This window comes from Paramormyrops kingsleyae, chromosome 5 (genome assembly GCF_048594095.1).
Source record: "Paramormyrops kingsleyae isolate MSU_618 chromosome 5, PKINGS_0.4, whole genome shotgun sequence".
In the NCBI taxonomy this organism is placed as follows: Eukaryota; Metazoa; Chordata; class Actinopteri; order Osteoglossiformes; family Mormyridae; genus Paramormyrops; species Paramormyrops kingsleyae.
In genome coordinates this window covers 16962189-16984614 of record NC_132801.1, presented here as the reverse complement: position 1 = coordinate 16984614, position 22426 = coordinate 16962189, and the positions used below count along the sequence as shown (strand labels likewise).

The 22426-nt window shown below is 43.8% G+C and overlaps 1 protein-coding gene across 4 annotated transcripts in view; it reads left to right on the top strand.

The window, feature by feature from the left end:
- Positions 1 to 22074, top strand: part of ankfn1a (ankyrin repeat and fibronectin type III domain containing 1a) — a 118106-nt gene extending 96032 nt beyond the window's left edge. For 3 of the 4 annotated variants that reach the window (XM_023822648.2, XM_023822647.2, XM_072712257.1), the window contains 13 exons: positions 2992 to 3089; positions 3788 to 3878; positions 4465 to 4572; positions 9930 to 10029; positions 10666 to 10798; positions 11154 to 11270; positions 12486 to 12698; positions 12821 to 12987; positions 14907 to 15057; positions 16049 to 16217; positions 16868 to 17034; positions 20478 to 20691; positions 20858 to 22074. In XM_023822648.2, coding sequence (XP_023678416.2) covers positions 2992 to 3089; positions 3788 to 3878; positions 4465 to 4572; positions 9930 to 10029; positions 10666 to 10798; positions 11154 to 11270; positions 12486 to 12698; positions 12821 to 12987; positions 14907 to 15057; positions 16049 to 16217; positions 16868 to 17034; positions 20478 to 20691; positions 20858 to 21633 — 2504 coding nt within the window. In that variant the 3' untranslated portion in view covers positions 21634 to 22074. The remainder of the gene's footprint in view (positions 1 to 2991; positions 3090 to 3787; positions 3879 to 4464; positions 4573 to 9929; positions 10030 to 10665; positions 10799 to 11153; positions 11271 to 12485; positions 12699 to 12820; positions 12988 to 14906; positions 15058 to 16048; positions 16218 to 16867; positions 17035 to 20477; positions 20692 to 20857) is intronic. The other variant, XM_023822649.2, reaches the window with a different exon arrangement.
- The last annotated feature ends 352 nt before the right edge of the window (positions 22075 to 22426 follow it).

Here is a 22426-nt window from a genome sequence, read left to right as displayed (position 1 = left end):
ATAATGACAAAATGCCATTTCAAATTTTATATAAAATCAACAGATCATTAAAAGTAAGGGAATGTGAAATGAAAGATGAATCAAAAGTGGGTCATTTTTCTTGGTGAGTTCTTTTCTCATTACTTTAAGCATCACCGACTGCCATTTTTCTTTTTTATTTAATCTTGCATTTAAATTAAGTTGAGGTCTGTTGCTTACGGGTTGCTTTTTTTTAAAATATATGTACATTGCTCTTTGTTTTAACTTACATTCATTAAATTCACAAAGAGCTTCAAAGAATAGCCTTATATTGATTGTTGCCTCCTCGAGGGATCAGGGACAAAGAGAGAGGAGTAAAAGTAAATAAACAGAGCGGGGGAGAAAAAACAAACCTCTCTGGTGAATTTGCTAGAAAAACAAAACCTACAAGATGGTTGCTCTTGCCAGCACTTACTGCTTCTGTGACTGGGATTCTGGTTTGCTACTGGAAGGGAGACGTACACACATATATAAAAAAAAAGAATAAGGGAAATGAGGGACAGGTGCAAACAATTACGGTCAGGAATAGGATGTGAATGTTTATCACCCAAATCCCTGGTCCTACAGTACACATGCCATGCCCTCCCCACCTCTCCCAATTACAGCAATGCAGAGTCCCTGAACAAGGCACCAGTACAGGGCAGTCACATGTGCACCCATAGCCCAACTAATTGAAATTTAGATCACCAATTCCCTTGAGCCACATGCCTTTGGACTGTGGGAGGAAACCAGGCTACCAGGAGAATACCCACATGAATATGCAAGCTCCACACACGGGAGTCTTGGACCACAGTCAGACCCAAAACCTGGAGGCATGGGCATTATTTACTGAACTTTGGACCCACAACCCTTTCAAACAGGATAATAATATTGCTCAGCCTAATAAACCGCATAAAGCCCTTAGCTACCAGTGCATGTGCTTCTCACTCAAGTACATAAGCAAAATGAAAAGGCATTTCTGATGCACTAAATGTCCGTTTAATGCCCATTGTTTATTGTGCATGTAGTGGGTGCCTGTGAATTTTTAGGTTGTAAGATGGATGGATGGAGAATGGAAGGATGGATGGAGTGGTTAGAAGTGTTGGACTCACATATAATGTATTATAATCTCAGTTTCATATTATATACGATCTATGTTTCTCATAAGCCTGGAACATACTGTAATAAAATAATAATGTATTCTTCAGTCCCTATCGAAATCATGAATTGATCATGTTCGCAAGATGAACTTTCAAAGCATACCGCCATTAACCTACTTACATCCATTGTTGCTTCACTCAGAATCATGGCATATAAAATAGGACTTAGAAGTCCCATTATATAGCGACCAGTGGCTCATGCCGTCAGATATTATTGAGTACGTGATCAGTCATGTTGCGTAAGTGGTAGCATGGCTCATTAAAAGCTCATGCATGAAAATGTCAGAATTCTCTGGGGCCTGGTGTTTCAGAAGAGCATAGCTTGTGGTTTGACTTGTTACATGAGGAGGATGGGGAACAGTTGTAGGTAATTTTCACATATTGTTGCTATTGATTTCTCCCCTTTTGAACTGTTTGACTTGGGTTTTTTCATGTTCTGTGTAATTTTATTTGTTTTGCACTTCTGTTCATTTTTTCCTTTCATTTAGTCTTAAATTTTATTTTAAATTAAAAATTTATAGTTTTTTTTTTTGCTTTTCTTTGTGTCCCTGAGCTATATTTAGCAAGCTTGCACCATGGGAGATAATAGGGAACAGGCAGTAGAGACCTTTGCGCTGCTTCTCTCTTGACGGTTCTGACGGCAGTCTGAAGTCCTTGAGCACTTCTCGTTGAATACAGATGAAGTCTTCATCGTGCCTGTTTTTGTCAGTCTCTGGCTAGTCAAGGTGAGCAGCTCAATAAGAGTGAGAAATCAGGATTTACAAAGTGCCCTTCTTTAAAAGGAATGAAGTGCTGCGCTCACATCATGCGACACAAAGTGCTCACAGTGCCCTCCCAAGGACAGGCTGCTTTCTACAGATAGGAATGTTGGTAGACTGCTGGGGGACCATTTGCATCTTCAGCTATCAGGCTTACAGGGGACCCGTTTTAATTGCTTCACATGGTTGGAGAGCATTACGTGTTGCTACAAGTCATGCTCACCTTCGTCTCCTTCTACCTTTATCCTCGCCTTGAAGTGAATATCAAGCACAGGAGGTTTTGTTACCCAATTCCATATGTTTCTTAAATCTGTATTCATCTTGCAAATGTACAGCACATGTGTAGATGGGAGCGATATTCATCTGTAACCTGAGGCCCCCTGTGGCCATTTAGAGAAGCTCAGAGACGGGCGCAGTGCTGTCCATTTAGCGCAAACCAGGAGAGACGCCAATCAGTAGCACATTCACCCGATACCTTGCTCCGAACGGGCAGAGCTCTCTGCACAAACTTTAAAGCACCGAGCGCTGCCAGACCCTGAAATACTGCGCAGATTTGTTTTCAAGTATGAAATATCTCCAAAGTCAACAGTGCGCACAACTTTGGCAAAGTCAATGTCCCATAAACGATTCGATCATTATTTATATATGTTTTCATACTGTATATTGTTGAAATAACAAATTGCGGTCGAAGAACATATTTTTCACTTGGAGTTAATATTTCATGAAGAGATAACATTTGGTAGTCAAACTTCTGTTTCGAAGAAGTGAAATTTCATCTCTTGTAAACAGCTAACGCTCATGTATAAAATACATATGAAAGATTCTTTCTCAGCTGCCTTGTCAAAATAATTGTATTAAATTGCAACCATTAATGTCAACTAAGCATCAGCATATTTAAGCATATATTCAAAATATTTATATACAGTCGCTGTGCTCGTTTTACATCACTGGTGGTTGGATTTAATGAATGTTTTCAGAAGTCCTGCATTGCAGGTAGGGCCCTCGCCCTTGCTCTTTGGGGTCCTGACTGCAGACCTCTGTACTGAAGTGGCTGCTTTGCTCTGTCTGTCTTGCAGTAGAGTGGAGCTGCCTGAAGGACTTCTCTTTGCTGGCAGGGGAAATGATCCTGGATAATCTGCAGTCTCCGAGGTGCACAATCTCAGGGCTCACTACGGTAAATGCCAAACCGCTCCACTGAGCAGCCTCCCAACGCCACCCCCCGCTAGGCCGACATTTAGCAAAGTAGAGGGCGGGTCCTGACATTTTTATTCAGCACTCTTGGCAATAACGCCAAATCGGCCATTCCTCTGGCAACAGCCGCCAGTCATTAAGCGTAATTTGTCTGGTATTCGTGATCTGCGATACACAAAGGAATAAGCAGACAGCATAAAGGATTTTCACGAGTTGTCATGTGGAGAGATCAGAGGAGATTGGCTGCGTGCGAGGGAAGCTAAGGTGCAATCCGCGGTAATTTCCCGCCAGATCGCTGAGGGTCAGCGGTCAGATAGGGGCTCCGCTCTGCCTGTCTGCCGGGCCCTGGCCCCCAGCCCCCGCAGGGGGTCTATGCCCAGTGGTGACCTCTGTCTCCTCGGTTGGTCCATTCAGCCAGGAGGTCAAACCCCTTGTAGACATCCGTCCTTCTCTGCTGCCTCATGCAGAGGAGCATCTTCAGTCACCCCTCCCTACCTACAGAGGCAGCTACACCCACTCACTTTGTATGCAGCACATTTGCAAAAATATCATGCGATCAACATATTGCCTTTAATACACAACATAAATAAGGAGATTTATTTCAGCTTGATGGTGCGGCGTTAATACCATTCTAGCAAAGACAGAATGAGTAATCACCTTGTCTGTTTTGCATTGTGGCAGGGAAGGACTTATTATGTTCAAGTCTCTGCTTATAACATGAAGGGCTGGAGTCCAGCACAACCATCTCTGCCTCCTTCAGCTGCCCCGTCCAGTAAGTTTGTCACATTACTTATCATATGATTTTATTTGGCGAAGAAATGCTCCCTTGAAGTAGTCAGTTCAATATTACTGCTCCCAGTATTGTTGTGGTAATTTAAAAATACTCAGACCTTTGGTTTTGGGCATGCAGTTCGGCTACTTGTAAAGAATAGTACAGTCTGTTTGTACATTTTTTTTTTATGTAAGATGTTTACCTTTAAACACTTGTGATAGAGAATCAAAAATACTCAGTCACGAAGATGGCCTGAGAACCTTCATCCTTGAAGGCAGAGAATGTCTTTCAGTTTATAGTCGGAATCCGCTCCAAAGTTTCAGTATCTGTTTTGTCTCCGTGGAACGTGTAGGTTGATTTATTTCATGAAAGCTGGAGGGAGCATAGAAGCAATGGCATTCTAATAATCTGTAGATGTGAAAAGGCAAAGATTTGCCGCAGCCTGCCGCAGTGTGTGAGAATAATGCCCGTGCGTCATGTGAGGTTATATTAAACACGACAGAGAGATGAGGCCAGTTTCGTTCATTACTCTGTGGGCCCCTTGAGACGTGTTTAGCTGATGTCTCTCATCCATTACTTTCCCCAGACTGGAGAGATTGTGAGGGGCGCGAGCCAAAGTACCGGGGCCACATCGAAGCCATGGAGCGGTTGCTGCAGCAGGTTCGAGCTACGCACCAGCATTACAGCGCCGGAGGTGAGGGGCGGGGGAGGTGTGCCGGGGCAGGGGAGGTGCGCCGGGGCAGGGGAGGTGCGCCGGGACGGGGGAGGTGCGCCGGAACGGGGGAGGTGCGCCCGGGTGGGGGAGGTACGCCGGGACGGGGGAGGTGCGCCAGAACGGGGGAGGTGCGCCGGAACGGGGGAGGTGCGCCGGGACGGGGGAGGTGCGCCGGAACGGGGGAGGTGCGCCCGGGCGGGGGAGGTACGCCGGGACTGGGGAGGTGCACCGGGACGGGGGAGGTGCGCCGGAACGGGGGAGGTGCGCCCGGGCAGGGGAGGTACGCCGGGACGGGGGAGGTACGCCGGGACTGGGGAGGTGCGCCGGGATGGGGGAGGTGCGCCGGAATGGGGGAGGTGCGCCGGGACGGGGGAGGTGCGCACAGGCGGCCATGCTGGTGCCAGCATATTCATCAGCAGGACATGGCAGCACATCTGTTTTCAATTTGCTTACTCACCTCAACAGTTGATTCTGCCCGGGACTCCCAGGTCCCCCTGTCTGTCTCTTCCCCATGTCTGCCACTCTCTGTCTATCACACTCATCTTCCTACACCTTCCCTGGCTTTGCCAGGTATGCGCATAATTGCCAAGGTTATAAAACATTTTATTGTGGGAAATTCTGAGCAAAATCCAAGCAAGGGAGAATCAGTGACCATATAGCAGTGTAAACAAAATGACACTTAAAAAAATTTTCAGTTCACGCCTCTTCCAAAAATAGGGTTACAGCAAATTTACGTGGGTTTAAAGTAAGCTTTTGTTAACTGAGCTAAGACAGATTATACCCAATTGAGGAAGGAATATCAATGGGCTTCCATAAGAAGGGAATTGCCATGACATTGGCTAATTTATAAAAATTTCAGCAGATGAGTGAAAATGTTCGCACTGTTATTTTCCTGATTCAGAGTCAGAATGACCTTCCAGGATAAGAAACGGCACCGGTTTCCTGTATGTGCGTCTGGCTCAAAGGTTCGGGTGCTTTGTAAAACAGAAGATAAATACTGAACACTTTTCTCCAATTTCAGAATTTCTATTTGCTTACAATTTAGCTAATAGTTTTTGAATAATGTCAGAGGAACGTTCATCTCCAAAAACAACTTTGATTAATTGGGATTTAAATATTAAAATCTGCAGTATACAAATCTTATCTTGTATCCTAAAATTGTTGAGATTATCGCATTAAGTGTGATATTGTACTGCACATTTTTCCAAGTTTGTGCCTTTGTGTATATGAAAGAAGTGTGTGGCTTAAAGAGAGAGATAGGGGAAGAAAAAAATGTAATATGTTCTAGTCAAAACATTTTAAGTTAATGAGCCAAAACATATTAAATCATTTGAAATGTTAAGATTGATGTCATTATCGCAAACTGAGGTGATCACTTCTCAGTTTATGAGATTATAAGGGACAGTTCACTGCTTTTAATTGAATAAAATCACTGGCAGTCAGTAACAGAGACGAGGTTTGCGATAACACGTAATTACCAAGCTGAAAGACTTATGTTACCGGAAAAATGCCTGTCAAGTACAGTATCCCCATGTCTTCCAGAAGTGAATATGAAATGATAAGTTTGCCTATAATGATTCCACTTTTTAATGTGGTTGGATGATTATATCAGCTGTACAAAGCCATGTCAGGGTCCTTGTGCTTTCAGTGTGCTGCCCTTTCATTTTTGTCTGAATAAGCGAATAACCAAATTTGAGATTTTAGATGGTTTGATAGCTACCTATCCACCGTGAAAGCTTTGCCTCAGGTTTGACAGCATCGACTGCCACAGCTTTACTCGCTTATTCTTATTTTAGCCAGTTGCATTTGTATTAGAGTGAGTAAATGGAGCGTGGAAGAATTTTTCTATTGATGTAATTCTTTCTGAAATAGCATTTTCGGTATCATTTTCCAGGCCACACACTGCTCTGCTTCATAGCCCTGTATTTGTAAAGGGGGGAAGGGGGGGGGGTGAATGCTTTTTGGTTTACACTTATCTTGTTGTCTGCTCATTTCCCATGTTGCCCGTACACTAGTGCTTTTGCTGAGTGGCGGCCAGCGGACTCTCGGCAGAGTGAAAACACCTTTTTGCAGCGAGCAGGCGGGATGTAGCCCTCCGCCCATAGGCTGAGGCCTGCATCTGGCGACTGCGGGGAGGCCTGGCCTCATGCCGGCCGCTAATCCACAGTGGCGGATAGAGGTCCGCTGTTTCTGGTGCTGACAGTGCCCTGGTGCTCGCACACACTGGCTCCATTACCAGACTATATACGACCGCGTTCAGGAAGAAGAAAAAGTGTTCATCACTCATCTGTTTATGAGTCAACACTAATGATGTCAGAGGGAGCGCGGGCCAGCCTCACTAGCTATACTGTATAATTGATTTTATATAAAAGACTTCATTTGTTTGAGAATTAGGCCCTTTTTTTCAGCCATGCTATTTCAAGTGTTGGACAGACACTCCCATTGCCTCCCACTAAGAAAAAAAAATGTCGTAAAACCCACTTTCTCCAAACTCTAGGCAGAATTTACTACAAGAGTAAATGTCCTTCAGAATTTTAAAGTACTGCTGTTGTGTGCAAAATATTCTTAATTTTACCTTAACATCATTTTTGTAGTAGTAGTACAAATTTGCCTGAAGGAGATAGGAATGTAGATGTCATGCTAATATTTGTATTTCAACTCGGTAGCGGTACGTTTATGCTGATAGTAATTTGGGAGATTCAGATTGACGCTGTGTGATCTAAAGTGATTAGATAAAAATCAAGTTTAACACACAATTATTGAAATGATGAGACACCGAAAGAGTCGCACGCAGTGTTGTGTACGAGCGGGATATTTACGCAGTAAATATGTCTGTGTGTGTGTGTCCATCTGTCTCCATGCGTGTGCTTGTGTGGTTTCATATTTACACAGTTTATTTTTGGAGGGCCAGTGTTCGAAAATAAATCTGCAAAATTAATCAGTACTGGTACAATGACACTACTATAAAATCCTGAGAAAAATACATTCATTGAAGGGGAGGTTATCTTAATTTATGATGTGTATATGTGAGGCTGAGAGTCTGCTTACAGACTAAGGGGTGTGTGGCGCACACAGCACTCTGTGTTTCTGCCTGAGACACAGAGACCCCCCCCCCGCCATTCCGCCCCCCAGCCCAGCTGGCTCTCGCAGGCACTCTCTGCCCAGTTATATAAGCTGCTTCTGTCAGAAGGACCTGGAAAGTCTTGCCCGTGATCATTACAGATGAGCCCTCTACCTTTGCGAGTGTTGAAAAGGCCCTGTTGACCTGTTCTAAATTACTAAAAGTTATGGATAATGTTCCATTCTTCCCCTCTCCTTATGTTTCTCTAATGTTCCCTCTCAGAGCAGCGAAACTTTACGATTATGTTTTGTTTGCAGAGTAGGCAGATGGAGTGCCACCTCATTAATCAAAGCTATCCATTTTTTTTCGCTTCTCATAAATGAAAATAAGTATTTATTTTTTTATTAGCCATGACATGTGGGCTGCATAACAGGCCAATGCACTCATGTCATGTAATCCACTTGTCAAAACAATTTCACGCGCTGAACTGAAAATAATATAGATTAACAACGAGAGCTAATTTTGCTGTCTGAGTCGCATTTTGACACAATGGACGACCAGGAAAGCCATACAATGTAAATAAACAAAGTTCACGATCAACATTGCAGATCATCTTCTGTATCCTATCTTCATGTTGAACATTATTCACAATCTCGACTTCATAAGTAACCTTGTCCCAGCCATTGGATGGATTTTTATTTTGGAATACATTGTGGCCTTGCCACCAGCATAATTTCTGTATATTTCAATTCATAAAATCTTCAGAACATTATTGGATTGTGTTGTTTCTTTACTTTAGTCTACGGAAACTTAAGTGGACTTCAGCAGGTGCTGATCAGTGATGAATACAATCTTTATCTCCATTTCTCATGCACAGACAACACCAGATGACACTTTAATGATGTTCCAGTATTCTTGAAAAAATTGGTCTTCTAAGAGCTGTAAATATGACTTAATTATGACTGCAGCTTCGGCATTTTAAAACTGTCCGATATGAAATGCTGTGCACTTTTAGTGTCATACAATTAACCATAACTGGGTGAAATGCCCTTGATATAATTTGCCACTTTTCCTAAGTATGTAGCTTTTGTGTTATTAATTCTCAGTGTCTGCCTGGTATGTGAATCATAGGAATCTCTTTCAGAACTTTTTAATTACTGAAATGTTTGAGTGGGATTACAGTTCCAAATTGATTATTTACAACTGAGATGCTCTGAAACAGTGGCTTTGTGAGAAGAAATTGAATTAGCCCTCGGTTTGTTAGATGAGCTGAGGTGATTCGGTACAACATAAATCCATCTCAGGAGATCTAGATGATAGGTAGTGTGACCTATATCTGATGCATAAACTGCTTTTCTGGAGAGTGAACTGTTTCGTCTGCCAGCCGTTTGCATGAGAGCAGTTGCAGGATGCTTAATTTCAAGGGTGTCTGAAGATTGCCATCACTGAGATCGTAGCTGGTTGGACAGCAGGAACTGAAAGATACAGTTTGTAGCTGAAAACCCAGAAATAGCTTGTCAATCAGGAGAGCTCTGTTGGGTTGAAGATATTCAGACCCTCAATCTTTTTCTTTCATTAAAAGAAAAGCTTGGAATCTTTCAAAAGCATTTTCTTATGATTTGGTTTATGTTTCGTTTTTGCTTAGTAATACTTCTTCCCTCAATTCAGCTCATCCCCATTGTGTTTTGTAGTGAAGATCCTTTTCTAGACCCATCACATTATGTGATGTACTTAACGGTCAAGTTGTAAGCTACTAACTTTTTATTTAAAAAATAAGACTACACTTTTAGGTGTTGAGGAATCACGGTGGTGCTGTGCTGAGCACTGTTGTCTCACAGCTGTGGGAACAGGGCTCAAGTCCTTGCCATGGCTCCATGTGTGTGGAGTTTGCATGTCCTCCTTGTGTTGTTGTGGGGTTTCCTTCCCTGGTTTCCCCCCACAGTCGAAAAACATGCCCCGGTGAATGGGAGTCACCGAATTGCCCATCACCTGAATGATGTGTTTATGTGCTCTGTGATGGGGTATCACCCAATCGTAGGATATTCCCTACATTGTATCTGTACAGTACTTTGCTTCGGATATGCTTTGGACCCCTGCGACCCTGTATAGGACAAGGAATCACTCACTGGTCAAATGAGTTTTTAATTTTAATTTTTTAACATCCCTGTGTCAGTGATTTATCCAGGTAAAATTTCCTGATATGTCATTGTTTGAGCATTGATGTCAGCGTGTGTGTTTCAATCTAATGGTTTCTCTTTGTGCTTGTGTTTCTTAGATACATCTAAGCTTCAGAACCCCAGCCGGAAGCAGTCCGTTTCCCGAAGCCTTAAACACCTTTTCCATTCTTCAAACAAATTTGTAAAGACATTGAAAAGGTCATTATGGTAGAATTTTGTCCCTTGTCACATTGTTTTTTTTTTATTCCATGTACAAGTTATATTACACTTGCAATTTCACTGGTTTTATATATATATGTAAAACGTCAAACGGCAATGTATAACAAATCAGTGAAGGACTGATCTTTTTTTCAGTCAGCATAATGCTTAGTGTTTTCCAACAGCCCTTGTACAGTTATCAAACACTTACCTTGTATTATATCTTACTTGTACCTCTGCAAAAATCGTTTGCAACATATACGTGTGTATCTACAACTTCAACTTTAGCAAATTTTACAGTACCTGGTTTTAGAGTTGTTGGAGCAGTATCAAGGAGCTGTTATTTTGTGAATAACATGAGAGCATTTTACCTATGTGTTATATTATTAATAATAAAACAAGACCAGTAAAAATGTCTAGCTGAGATAATAATATCTAGCCTTCAGCCCATTACAGGTATTACATTGTCTTTTCATAAGTCGGCTTTGGAGAAACGCCACACCTAATCAGTTTATTTGGCTTCTAACCTATTCCTTGTGTGTAATTACGCCGGTCGAGACTGTATTTCAGCCTGCTCTGGCACAGCCCGGCGTGACATAATGAAATCAGCCCCGTTCCTAATCTCATTATTTGCAGGGGTCTCTATGTGGCAGCAGTGTTCTATCACAAGGACAGTCTTCTGGTGACCAACGAGGACCAGATCCCCATCGTGGAGATCGATGACTCCTACAGCAGCTCCTTTATGCAGGACTTTTTGTGGTTCGCTAAGGTATGGTGGGTTACTGTCCTTCTGTCGAAGTAAACTATACCGTGGAGGACATAGAAGAATGATTGGATAGGTGTGTCACAGGCAGTGCATTTAGCCTGCACCAGTAGAGCATATGCTGTGATGGGTTGGCACCCCATCCTTGGTTGTTCTCTGCCTTGTGCCCGACGTGATAAGCTCCAAACCCTGTATAGGGCAATCGGTTACAGAAAATTGATGGATGGATGGCTAGAGCAAACGGAAAATGCTCTCGCATTTACTGAGTATCTCTCTCTATATGTGCGTTTGTGTGTTCATGCATATATGCATGCATGTGTAATCTGGGCCCGTGACTGACTCCACCTGTGCTGATTGGCAGCTCTCCTGCATGTGGGAGGACGTGCGGTGGCTGAGACAGAGCATGTCCGTCTCCATGTCCTCCTCGTCCACGCTGCAGGCCCGCCAGAAGATGCTGGCCGCTGCAGGCCAGCTCCAGGTCAGAGTTGGCTCCCTCAAACGAGCCTTTGCTTATTATCAACCACTTCACAGAGCCGGGAGACGCCTGTCGATCCTCTCTACCGGATCACCCTGAGCTAGTCCATCGACGTCTGCCGCATACAGTGACACGTAGCCTGTTAGTCAGCAGCCATCTGAGGCTGCATTACTCACTTGCTTTGGGTTTTTTTGGTATCTTGTTGCTTGGGAAACTGTTAATGTGCAGATTTAAAGGAAAACAGATTGCTGCGAACAGAAACATCATATATAGTTGGGTTACACCTTACACAAAGGGATAAAGGAACTTGTTATCAAATTTTTGTATTGCATGTAGCATGTAGGGTGACCACGTGATGTCAGGGGGAGTCACTATGAGCTACTTCAGGTTTTACAAACTACTTTAAAACTGAACGGCTCCTGTGCTTGGCTGATTAATTTAATTCTCCTTGTGCCTTTTACTAGTTTGTTTCCTTGATTGAAAGATTCGTCCAGCTGTTTCACATTAACATTAGTGACACATGGATGATTATAGGAGACTGACCAATCAGCACACAACAAGAACTCAGTGCTAAAGTGGAATCCAGGTCTTTTTAAGTGAAATGGTATTATGCAAACCCTGTCCTAGCCCATAGTGTCTCCCCTGACATGGATTAGATGGTCATCCTAACAGCATGTGATCTGCTTTTTGTGAATCTGCATAAATTCATCCAGTGTAGGTTCATAGTAAGGGTAGCGCTAAGATGGTGTAATGCTACAGCATTTAGTAAGACCTTTTAGTAGGACGGATTTTATCAAGTTGTAGCATTGAATTTTCAGTCATGCTGTTTTCACAGCGTCCCAGCTGCCAGATTGCTACCCCCCTCTACAAGCCCGAATCATTACTTTGCTCATCTGAATGAATTGTCTGAAGGCACAGCCTAATGAGGATTTGGGTCTGTTTACCAGCTCATTATGAGGGGGAAATGAAACAATTAATCAGAGCGCTTGGGAGCTGACACTAGCACTGTGCCTCTGGAGTGCTCACGCGCTGGTGTTGTCTAAGAAATGACACGCCTCCAGAAAACAAGAGAGCCTGGTAGTGACTTAAAAGCTCAAACGTTTTTCCACTCTCCTGTAATCCCTGCAATTTTCTTTGGGGCACCTTTACTGTTTGTCTTTCCTGTGCCTGGCCCATTGTTATGTCAGATGTCAAAATTGTCACATGACTACCCCGCAGAATCTCCTCGGCACGCACAACCTGGGCCGCGTCTACTATGAGCCCATCAAAGATAGGCATGGGAACGTCCTCCTGGTGACCATCAGAGAGGTGGAGAGCCTCTACTTCTTCAATGGAAAATGGATGCAGGTGTCCAAGCTGCAGAGTCAGAGGAAGTCGCTCTCCACGCCGGAGGAGCCCACGGCACTTGACATCCTGCTCATCACCATTCAGGCACGTCCCCAGCTGTCGTTCTGACACACAAGGCCCTCTCATGATGCAGGGCTACTTCCTGTGGGCTCCCAGATGTTCACTTTCCAACTAAATTGTCTAACTCAACCGTATGCGCTCTTCAGGATATTTTGGCCTACCAGAGACGCAGTCAGCACCGGCTCTCGTCTGGTCTCTACTTGGGTTTCCTGAAGTTGAGCAGTTCTGTGGACCAGATCAAGGTGCTGGTTCCTCAAAGGGTGCCCAACATGCTGTGCCACTACAAGATCAGGGACAATTGGAATGTCTCACGGTGAGCTTTCGACACCCATGTTCAAGCGATGATGTCATGTTTTTTTTTTTTTTTCATACTGCAAGTCACAATGAAATACTGCTGTGCGTTACTAGCTCAGGAAACAAAGGGAACAAGGGTCGCCCTGTTCTCGCCGCCAGCGATTGTCTTACTTCGTGATGTGCAACCACAGCCTGAGCATGTTTTATGCGACTGGCCCCCGCCGTCGCAGTCGGCGCTCCAGAAGGCTTGCTGAGGAATCCCGCCCCATCCGATACTCCTTGTAAAAGGAAGCCCCTCGTGTGGAGCTGTTTATTTGGGCACTGTCAGATATTATTCCTCTTAACTGGGCCTGTAGCAGCCAGATAGAAGTATTTCTGCAATGCCGGCTGGCTGCAGCATGTGGATTCTTGGAAGCCAGACTAACGCAGGCGTACACTTGAGAGTGTGAGGTGAAAGACAGAGAAAACCAAGCTGTGTGTGTGTGTGTGTTTTTTTTTCTTCATTCCAAATTATACCCAAAAGGCACATCAGCTACATGCTGCATAGTACAACGTGGAGCGTAATGTGTTTCACTCTTGAATCAAGCAACTTGAGTATTTAATTAAAGATTTAAATTCTAAAGCAGGGATATTTCCATGCGAAAGGTCTTGGCGACACTCTCCGAGGTCTCCTGTGCAATTTTTCAGTGTGGCAATTTATCACGCTACCCCATTGCCTCGCAGACAGGAAAACTCGGATGAGAAAAAAACACCCTCAATGCCTGAATTTAGAAAGCAGCGAAGGAGAATGTATAGCGACAGAAAGGGGGGGGGGGGGAGTTTCTTCGCTGGGGTTTTAAGTAATCACTCTTCAGCGTGAGCACACATACTTTTCTTCACATGGACATTTTTAATAGGCAAAACAAAAATGTTATTTGTTTTTGTTCTGTGAATGAACTATTTATTTATTGTAATCTCAGGTCAGAGCTTTGACCCCACTAGGTAGGTCTAGACAGGGAGCATATTATCCAAGCACTCAATGTGGCAGTAGAACACTAAATTTACTATTGCTTTCCATGCGTCGCGCTGGGGCAGTCTGCAGGAGGCCGCGTGTCCCAGACGTGGGGCACACACGATATGATGCCCATTTTCAGCCCGAGGGAAAAATCTCTGTTTTTTTTTTTCCACAAACATGCCTCACAGGCAGTGGTGTGCCCTCTTGTGCTGGAACAAACTGCTTTCAGTGTGTATCTGTCACTCACTCATTCTGTCTTGCTGTTCAGGCATCTACAAAGAAACTGCTGAATTAGAACCCAAGACACAGGACTCAGTGATGTAGTTAAATTGAAGTCTTAAAAAAAGAATTAAAATTATTTTGAACGTCATTTCATCCTACCGTTAATAGTTCTCCCTGCTAATTGTAATCAGCCTTCTTTTTATGTTAGCAAATCACTATAGGCCCTACTAACCATTATTTTTAATCAAGGAAAATGTTTTACAGTTATAGAATTTTCTCTTTCTGTAATAATTCATAACCTCAAAAGAGACATTCAATATAATGTTTTGTTAGGCATCTGGTTTTTTTTTTACCAGGAAAAGGTTTTTGTGCTTTCCGGGAAGATATTTTATGCACATTTTCATATCTTATAACGTTGTAGATTAGTGGAATATTTGGCCCAAAGCAACAGCATAGTTCCCATTGTTCTTAAGTTGAGGCGCGATTGAGTGTTACTGTGTCTTGACACGTGTGGGGATCAGCGTACGCCATAATACTTAGGTGTCAGACAGGACATTAGTGCATATATACAGTATGGCTGACGCTGAATGTACTTTAATACTTCGAGCCCAATGATGCTACAGATGCCAGGACTGAAGTGATATGTGAAAGCATGCAGTCACTCTGGGGCTAAAATCACGCTACGTGTCTGCTTACTCTAACCGTCTCTCCTTGATGCTTAGGGATGAGTGGGACTGGCTGCAGAGGTTGTCTGGCCCAGTGCATGTGGAAAGTGTGGATCAGACCAGCGACTGCCACAACCCGCTCTTCCTCTACGAGCTCCAGATGGCCGTGAAAGGCTTGCTCAAACAGATCAATCTACCTCTGCACCAGGTACTTCATGAGTCGCAGGCACGTGAGTGTGGCCCAGAGATCACTCATTATTCTCTTTCCTTATCTGTGGTCGGGTAAAGGGCCGAGCGCGATACTCTTCCCGGCATCACGGCGTTCCCACATGCCCATCAGAGCTCTCATTCTGTCAAAAACATGCAAAGCCGCGAAGAGCTGATTAAGTCCGTGTGTCATATGTGGGAAGCGAAGTCTACACTGCCGTCATTCAAGCGCTCCAAAACCTGGGTCCCGTCATCCCAGACTGTTCGAAAACACAAGACCGCTCACGCACGCCAGAACTCTGCAGTCTCGGCTAATGCCAACTGTCGACGCTCCCCTTTGCCGAAACGTCCCGAGCTTGTGAAAATGTGTTTTTTCCGTGACCTGTGAAATGAATCACGGCGAATGCGGTGGACTTTCACCGGCCCGCTCGCAGAGCGCTCTCGCGTTCGGCCGCCACGGTCCGTGCCGTTTCCCCTTTTGCTCCGGGGTTTATTGCCGCTTTTATATCAGCTCTACATTTTGTGCTCTGAGTCATAAACTGTATTTTCCACAACCTCGCCGTTAAGCTTTACTGCCGTATGTCTCCCGGAGAATCCGGCAGCTACGTTTCTCAAACGCTCCCTATTGTGTAGGTAATGAAAGCTAAGCGTCGCAAATTGGACAGAAAGGCGGGACGGATTGTGCTCCATTAAGGCGAAGCGTTTGCCATTATTCTGATCCGCCAGATCCGCTGGAGTTTGTTGGGAAGTGTGGACAATTCACGAAATAGTGCTCTTTTGTGTAGCACGTGCACGCACGCTTACACACACGCGTGCACACACCCACACACGTACGCTTGCATATACAGTACTGTGCATTGGTCAGGCAGACTGAACGCATAAATGACAGGTTGTGTAAAAGTGCAGGCCCATAATATGTGCAGGTATGCGAGGTCCCCGTGCCATTCTGTAACCCCCTAACCCCCCACTTGTGTGCGTGTGTCCCTCTGCAGGCCAAGCACTTCCGTCTCTACACACAGGAGGTGCTGGAGCTGGGTCACAATGTGTCCTTTCTTCTTCTGCTGCCCGCCTCAGACGACGTCTGCACTGCCCCGGGACAGACTAACCCTTACACCCTGCACTCGGGGTTCCTCAACCTCCCTCTTCAAATGTTTGAGCTAGGTAGACTGGCTTCTGTTTCGGCTACAATATTAGCTCAGTGGCCTTATAAAAATCCACAGATTCCTATCTGTTCGCCTGGCTCCCACTGGGCTCCCAATAAATCACAGGCACGGCACTGGCTGTGACCTGCCCTACCAGCCATTTGGCGAGGTACACCTGTACAGAGAATGGCAGATTGTTAATGTCCCTGTTACACTCATATATTTGTGTACCTTCAACAAAATCCTTCACATCTGCACGTAGGTCAGAGATTAGAAATATATATGCTTTAATAAAAACACATGTACTGTACGTATTGGGTGTAGCAGCAGTGTTTCTTGCATTTGATCTGGAATTTATAGTGTTTTATTACGTATAATCAGGAAAATACTTGCTTGTGCCATTCCCTATAATGTTTGGACAACAGAATTTTGACCACCAACTGTCAAATTCTTATAATTTGTAATATCTATGTGTGTGTGTGTGTGTGTGTGTGTGTGTTTTTTATCTATACATTTTATTTATATATGTCATGTTATGTATGTATTACACATTTTATGATGTTTATATTTTATGAAGCAGTTATTTATATTTGTGAAGCGTGTTTCTAAGTGTGAGGTCTCAGGCTTATTTAATGCACACTCTTCGTTAATCTGCTCTTTGTTTTGCAGTTCACTTTTGCACTTACAAGGAGAAGTTCATCAGTCTGTACTGTCGCCTGTCCTCCGTGCTGGACCTCGACGCACTCATTACTCAGCAGGCCGTACGAGAAGCCATCTCAGACACAGAAATTGCAACAGCCAAGCAGAGGCAGCAGCATATTCTGGATTTCATACAGGTATTTCATTAAACATGTTGCTGTTCTATTAATCATCGTAGCTCCGTGTTGTTAAATTTCTTTGCACATAAATATCACTTATCTCCACCTATATGAGAATACAGGCAGAATGCTCAAGATGTTGTGAGTTATGTACATCTGGCATTTAGAATTTAAAAAAGGCAAAAACAACTTTACAACAGGTATTGAACAATTAGATATTGATGCTATAAAATTTAAAGGCTAAACAATAAACATTTAAACAATAAAAACTATAAAGAATTCTCTATTTTTTCTTCTGAATTTAACATGGATTCTAGAATCATGTGTAATTTGTTTTGTGAAGAACTAATCCAGCTTTGCTGCTACGGTCTTTGTGATAAATAGAGATAAACCCCAAAACCACACAGAGCATTTTTACATTCTCGCCTCCATATAGTTTGGTCCCATCAGGGGACAGACAGGGCTGTGGTCATATCAAGCTGCCCAATATCTTGCTTTCGTGCGTATGGCATCACTATTGTAAAAGTTCATCTGACAGGATCAATGTTCATCTTTTGGGGAACCACAGGCTAGCATCACCATTTGATAACAGCTTCTAGTCTGATTTTAAAGTACTAAATATCCATACCCCGTTAACTACTGCAGGAATTTCATTCCGTCATCAAATACAGCAGTACTATTTATCTCTGTTAATGAACAGCGACAGATAACGTTCCACATGTCAGCTTTACGTATCGCTGGAAATTAACTCGAATGCGAACTCCGGTGGGACGGATATCATTTCTATCCATCTCTTTCTTCTTGCTGCTCGGTTATCGTCGAGTCACTGCTCTCAGACCCCAGCGCCAGATGCCCCGTGGCCCCATTTTTTCTTTCAGCCGAATCTCCTGATTTATTAAATGGGAAATGTCACTCGATGGCCTCTATAGATTGCTTTCCGCCAGCTCCGCAGTCTGTCTTGGTGCCAGACGGCCGCCATGGCCAAGAATTCCGCCCCGGCGTCCGACACTATCATTCTTTTTGCATGTCCCTGCTTAAATCCCATGAATCAGTGATCACTAGTCAGGTTTCAAGGGGTTGGGTGTAGCAGCAGTGTTTCTTGAATTTGATCTGGAATTTCAAGTGTTTTGTTACGTATAATCAGGATAAGTTTGCTTGTGCCATTCCATATATTGTTTGGACAACAGAATTTTGACCACCAAATGTCAAATTCTTATAATTTGTAAAAACCTGCATGTCCTAATAGCTCGATTCATAAATGTTCAAGTTTAACAAAATTATGAGCATGTAAGAAAATCCCCCAGAAGGGTTCACACAGTTCTCTCCCAGTCATCTGCAGGCATGTCTTCCAAAATACTCACTCCTGATGTCAAAACTCATTCCCATCGCATCGAGAACTCGTATATTCTGCCAGAAAGGGGTCTAAATGTTCCTAGAAGTTTATTTAAGCTTGCCTTAATGAAATAAGCACCCCTTGTCAATGGGATTTCAAAAGGGAATTTTCATGGTTACTTGGTGTGACAGAAATTGTAAACTCAGCAATAAAGTAGAATTTCTGGAAGCTTCCAGCACAGATAAGATGGGGAACACGTTGTGATTTAGAATCCAGCCCACCTTTGGTACAGCACAGAGTATTCTTTAATAACAGCCTTATTTTGATAGGTAAGACAGATTTTCATTCTCAGAACTATGTTACGTCTGAAAAAGTCATCTTTGCTGTTAAAGGAGATGTCTTATTACGTACACCAAAACTTAGAAGGCAGATTGTTATTTCTGCAGTGATAAAATCATTGGTGTAGATGACAAGCCCTTCTAGGTGTAGTTAGTCATGGTGAGTATGTTTAAGATGTAGGGGTCCACATCTCACACACTGAATCACAGACCAGAACAGATATCACATGGAGAAATGAATGTTGAATGCTGTGGAATAACCACAAAAGCAATGGGGCCATATCCACTGCTTCCGTCCAGTCAGGATTAATCATCACTCCTCATCTAGCCTAAAACAGTTATTGGAATTCAGGGGAGTAAAATAAATGTGTCTTTGTATGAGACTGAATGAGGATGTGACAAAGTCATCACCTCTATAAAAATTAAATCACTTTTTTCCAGGTTATCTCTGTTCTGTAGCTTGTATTACAGCATTGTGTTTTTTTTTTAACTTGAATATAGACAGGTTTGTCTATATAAAAATTTTAATACCCAGAAATCTTTAATGGAACAAAAAGGAATCGGTTCTGGTTTAGTACAGGACCAGTGACAACAACAGTACAGTATATAGACAACACAGCAATGTAGACAAATAAGATATGTAATATACAGTATAGGCAATATAAGAAAAATTGTCAAGAAAGTTACTGTACAGTAGAAAGCAAGGAACAGTAGCGCAACACAACATTGTATAATAAGTATAACCCAACATAGGGCCACAGACATTAAGCACAACAACAACATCGATGTGTAAAAAACAGAGGTAGTGCAACAGGATGGAACTGAACTGGGATTCTGATTGGTTAAGGTAATTCTAAATGGTGGGGGGGTTACGCTGAGTTTGATTTGAGTTGAGTTTGTTGAAGAGTCGAATACATTCAGGAAAGAAGATGTGAAGTTGGCATGTAGCCGATGTGACGATGGACTTGTACCTCGTCGGTGATGGTAGTTTGTTGAAGAGTTGGCTGATGGGGTGAGTGGGATCACCAGCCATCTTTCCAAGTCTCTTCTTCACCCTGGCAGTGAAGATGCTTTTTTATATATGGTAGCTGAGATTTCATGTCTTCAGTGTAGTAGTTTAGTCCAGTTTAGCCTTGGAAACTCGGGAAAAGGGGTATGGGAACCAAGCGGATGGTCAGTATTCTTGCATGATAGCTGAGTAGAAGTTCATGACGATGGGATGTGAGATGTTCTGCGTAGAGGTTCCTGAGCTAGGGTAAGGAAGAGCAGTCTCTGCTGGGTTTTTCTAGTAATGAAGATGGTGGTAAAGTCTCACTTAAATGTGTTAGATATGGTGTTCCTCAGAAATTCAACTGACTCAGCCATCATTGCAGAGAAATATAATACCTTCATTAAAGTGCGGTGCACCGGAGCAGGGGGTGGTCATGTGGTCTAACACTTCAGGGGTTTGCTTCTGTACCCGGCTGTGTGTGTGATTTGCATGTTCTTCTTGCAATAAACAGGAATTCAGGTCCAGGGTGTTTTTTGCCTTAAGCTTGGGAGCGGCTCCAGATGACCCTGTACTGAATAAATGGTTATGCACAACACATGGATGGATTATGCTTAGATACGCACAAACGTATATGCATATGTCTGTCCTTGGTGCGTATGTTTTGGTCTTCTGTCTTCAAAACATCAGCACTGGTTATTATACTGTGCTGGAAAGGTTATAATCCATGTGAATGGCCAGAGCAGAACCCTGGCAGCTCACCCTTGGTTATTGAGCAGTCTTTCTTGTTGGCCATATGCAGCAGATGGACGAGATGTGGAGGGACATGCGCTGGATCACGGAGGCTTTGCAGTACGCCCGCTATAAGCAACCCCTTGGTGGAGTTCCCATCACCTGGCTGGTGGACCCTGCCATCGAGCCCACCATGCAGAAGAATGACTCCACCTCCTCAAACATGGACTACCTCCCCACCCCCTCACCCTCGCCAGAGATGCGCAGACGAAAGGGTGTGAATGGTAATTCTTTTCTTACCCAAGAGTATTCCCATTACCTTCAAACCGTCCAATTTCTCACAACCATTCACTCTATATTCCATGTAAATTCCATGTTTGTCAATATTAATTTAAATATAATTATAAGTCATCAATTGTGAATTACCTATGCTGATATTTGTTCTTCCAGACTCCCAACCTGGTTCAGATGAAGAGGGATGTTCTGAGGTGTTCCTCCCCACAGACAGCGACTACGACTCCAGCGATGCTCTAAGTCCGCGGGATCTGGACCTGGTGTACTCCTCCTCGCAAGATATATCCCAGCAGGCTGTGTACGCCCTGAGCGGCAGCGCCCCTGACGTCCTGCAGGTACATGATGTCAAATACAGCATTTACCGGAAGGACTCAGAGGCCGATTCCTGCACCAGGAATATGGAGAGTTTGATGCTGACCGGCTACTCCGCCAAGCCCGCTAACCAGGTGTCCTGCAGCAAGGTTCCACCCAATCCTCCAGCCAGGAGGAAGATGCTTGCCAAGGCCCAGACCCAGCAGAGCAACACTGGAGTGACACAGCGCTGGCTGCGGGTCCAGAGCGAGAGCCTGGGCACCTCGCTGTCAGAAGGCATTTACACGCAGCAGCACGACGCCGACCTGCCCCTGGAATCCACATCCACCTCCTCCGTTGGCTTTTTCACAGACCTGCTGCAGGGCCCCGTCTCATCTCACGCTACCTACAGCTTAGAAGGCCTGAAGGGCATGAGAAGGGAGTCCAGGCAGAACGTACGCCGGATCTACGTGGAGCCCTGCAAGCAGACCTCGCCTGGTGCGGATCCTCGCGGCTGGGTCCTGGATGTTGAGGGGTGTATTGCCACCCCCACAGAATTTGAAAGTAGTGTGGCTCAAGACACTGACTCAGATGACCAAACCAACGCCCAAGTGTCTGAGATACTTAGCAGCACACTTTAGAAACAGGCAGCAGGACAGACAACGCGGCATTCTCATAATCATTCATTTTTCACCACTGCCTCTTCACGATAGCACGCGAATGAGGCACATAGCCGAATGAAGTTCACTTTTTAAGTAAACGTATACAGAACATAACTGGATGTAGAATCCTTACAATAGAATGTATAAAGACTGATGTTGCTGGTCAACTATTTTAGAAATGTAAAATCTATGGCTTTGACTGTTAAAACAATAATAATCAATGCAGCCTGATCTGACGCACTGCTCTTACTTTCAGACTTGAATATCTGCCTCCGATTGAGGCTGTAACACCAATAGGTAACCAAACAATAGATTAGATAAAATGTGATCTTTCTGTGAATTGGCATGTTGCGGTTAATTCCGAGTGATAATAACATGCCAAACAAGCCGGTCTTTGCATCCTTTTGAGCACACACGCACACACACACATATATATATATATATATATATATATGTGTGTGTGTGTGTGTGTGCTCTTTGTAATACGTTACAGTGTTACATAGATGATGTCACTTACCAAATGACACAATTGGTATTTTATTTCTTTCAATCCTGGCTATACTGTATCTTAGCCACTTTTGTACCTTACCGTTCAGCCCCTTATATAGCCGGATATGCACCAAGGCAGTGCTCTGGGATTCAAACACACCACCCTCTGGCCACGAATAAGCCCCTTAGCTATAATTTCCAAAATGAATGGAAGAGACATTGTCTGCTCTTGCCAGTGAAGACGGTGCTCGCTGGTTGTCAGAAAGCAGGTAGTTTGAGTGAA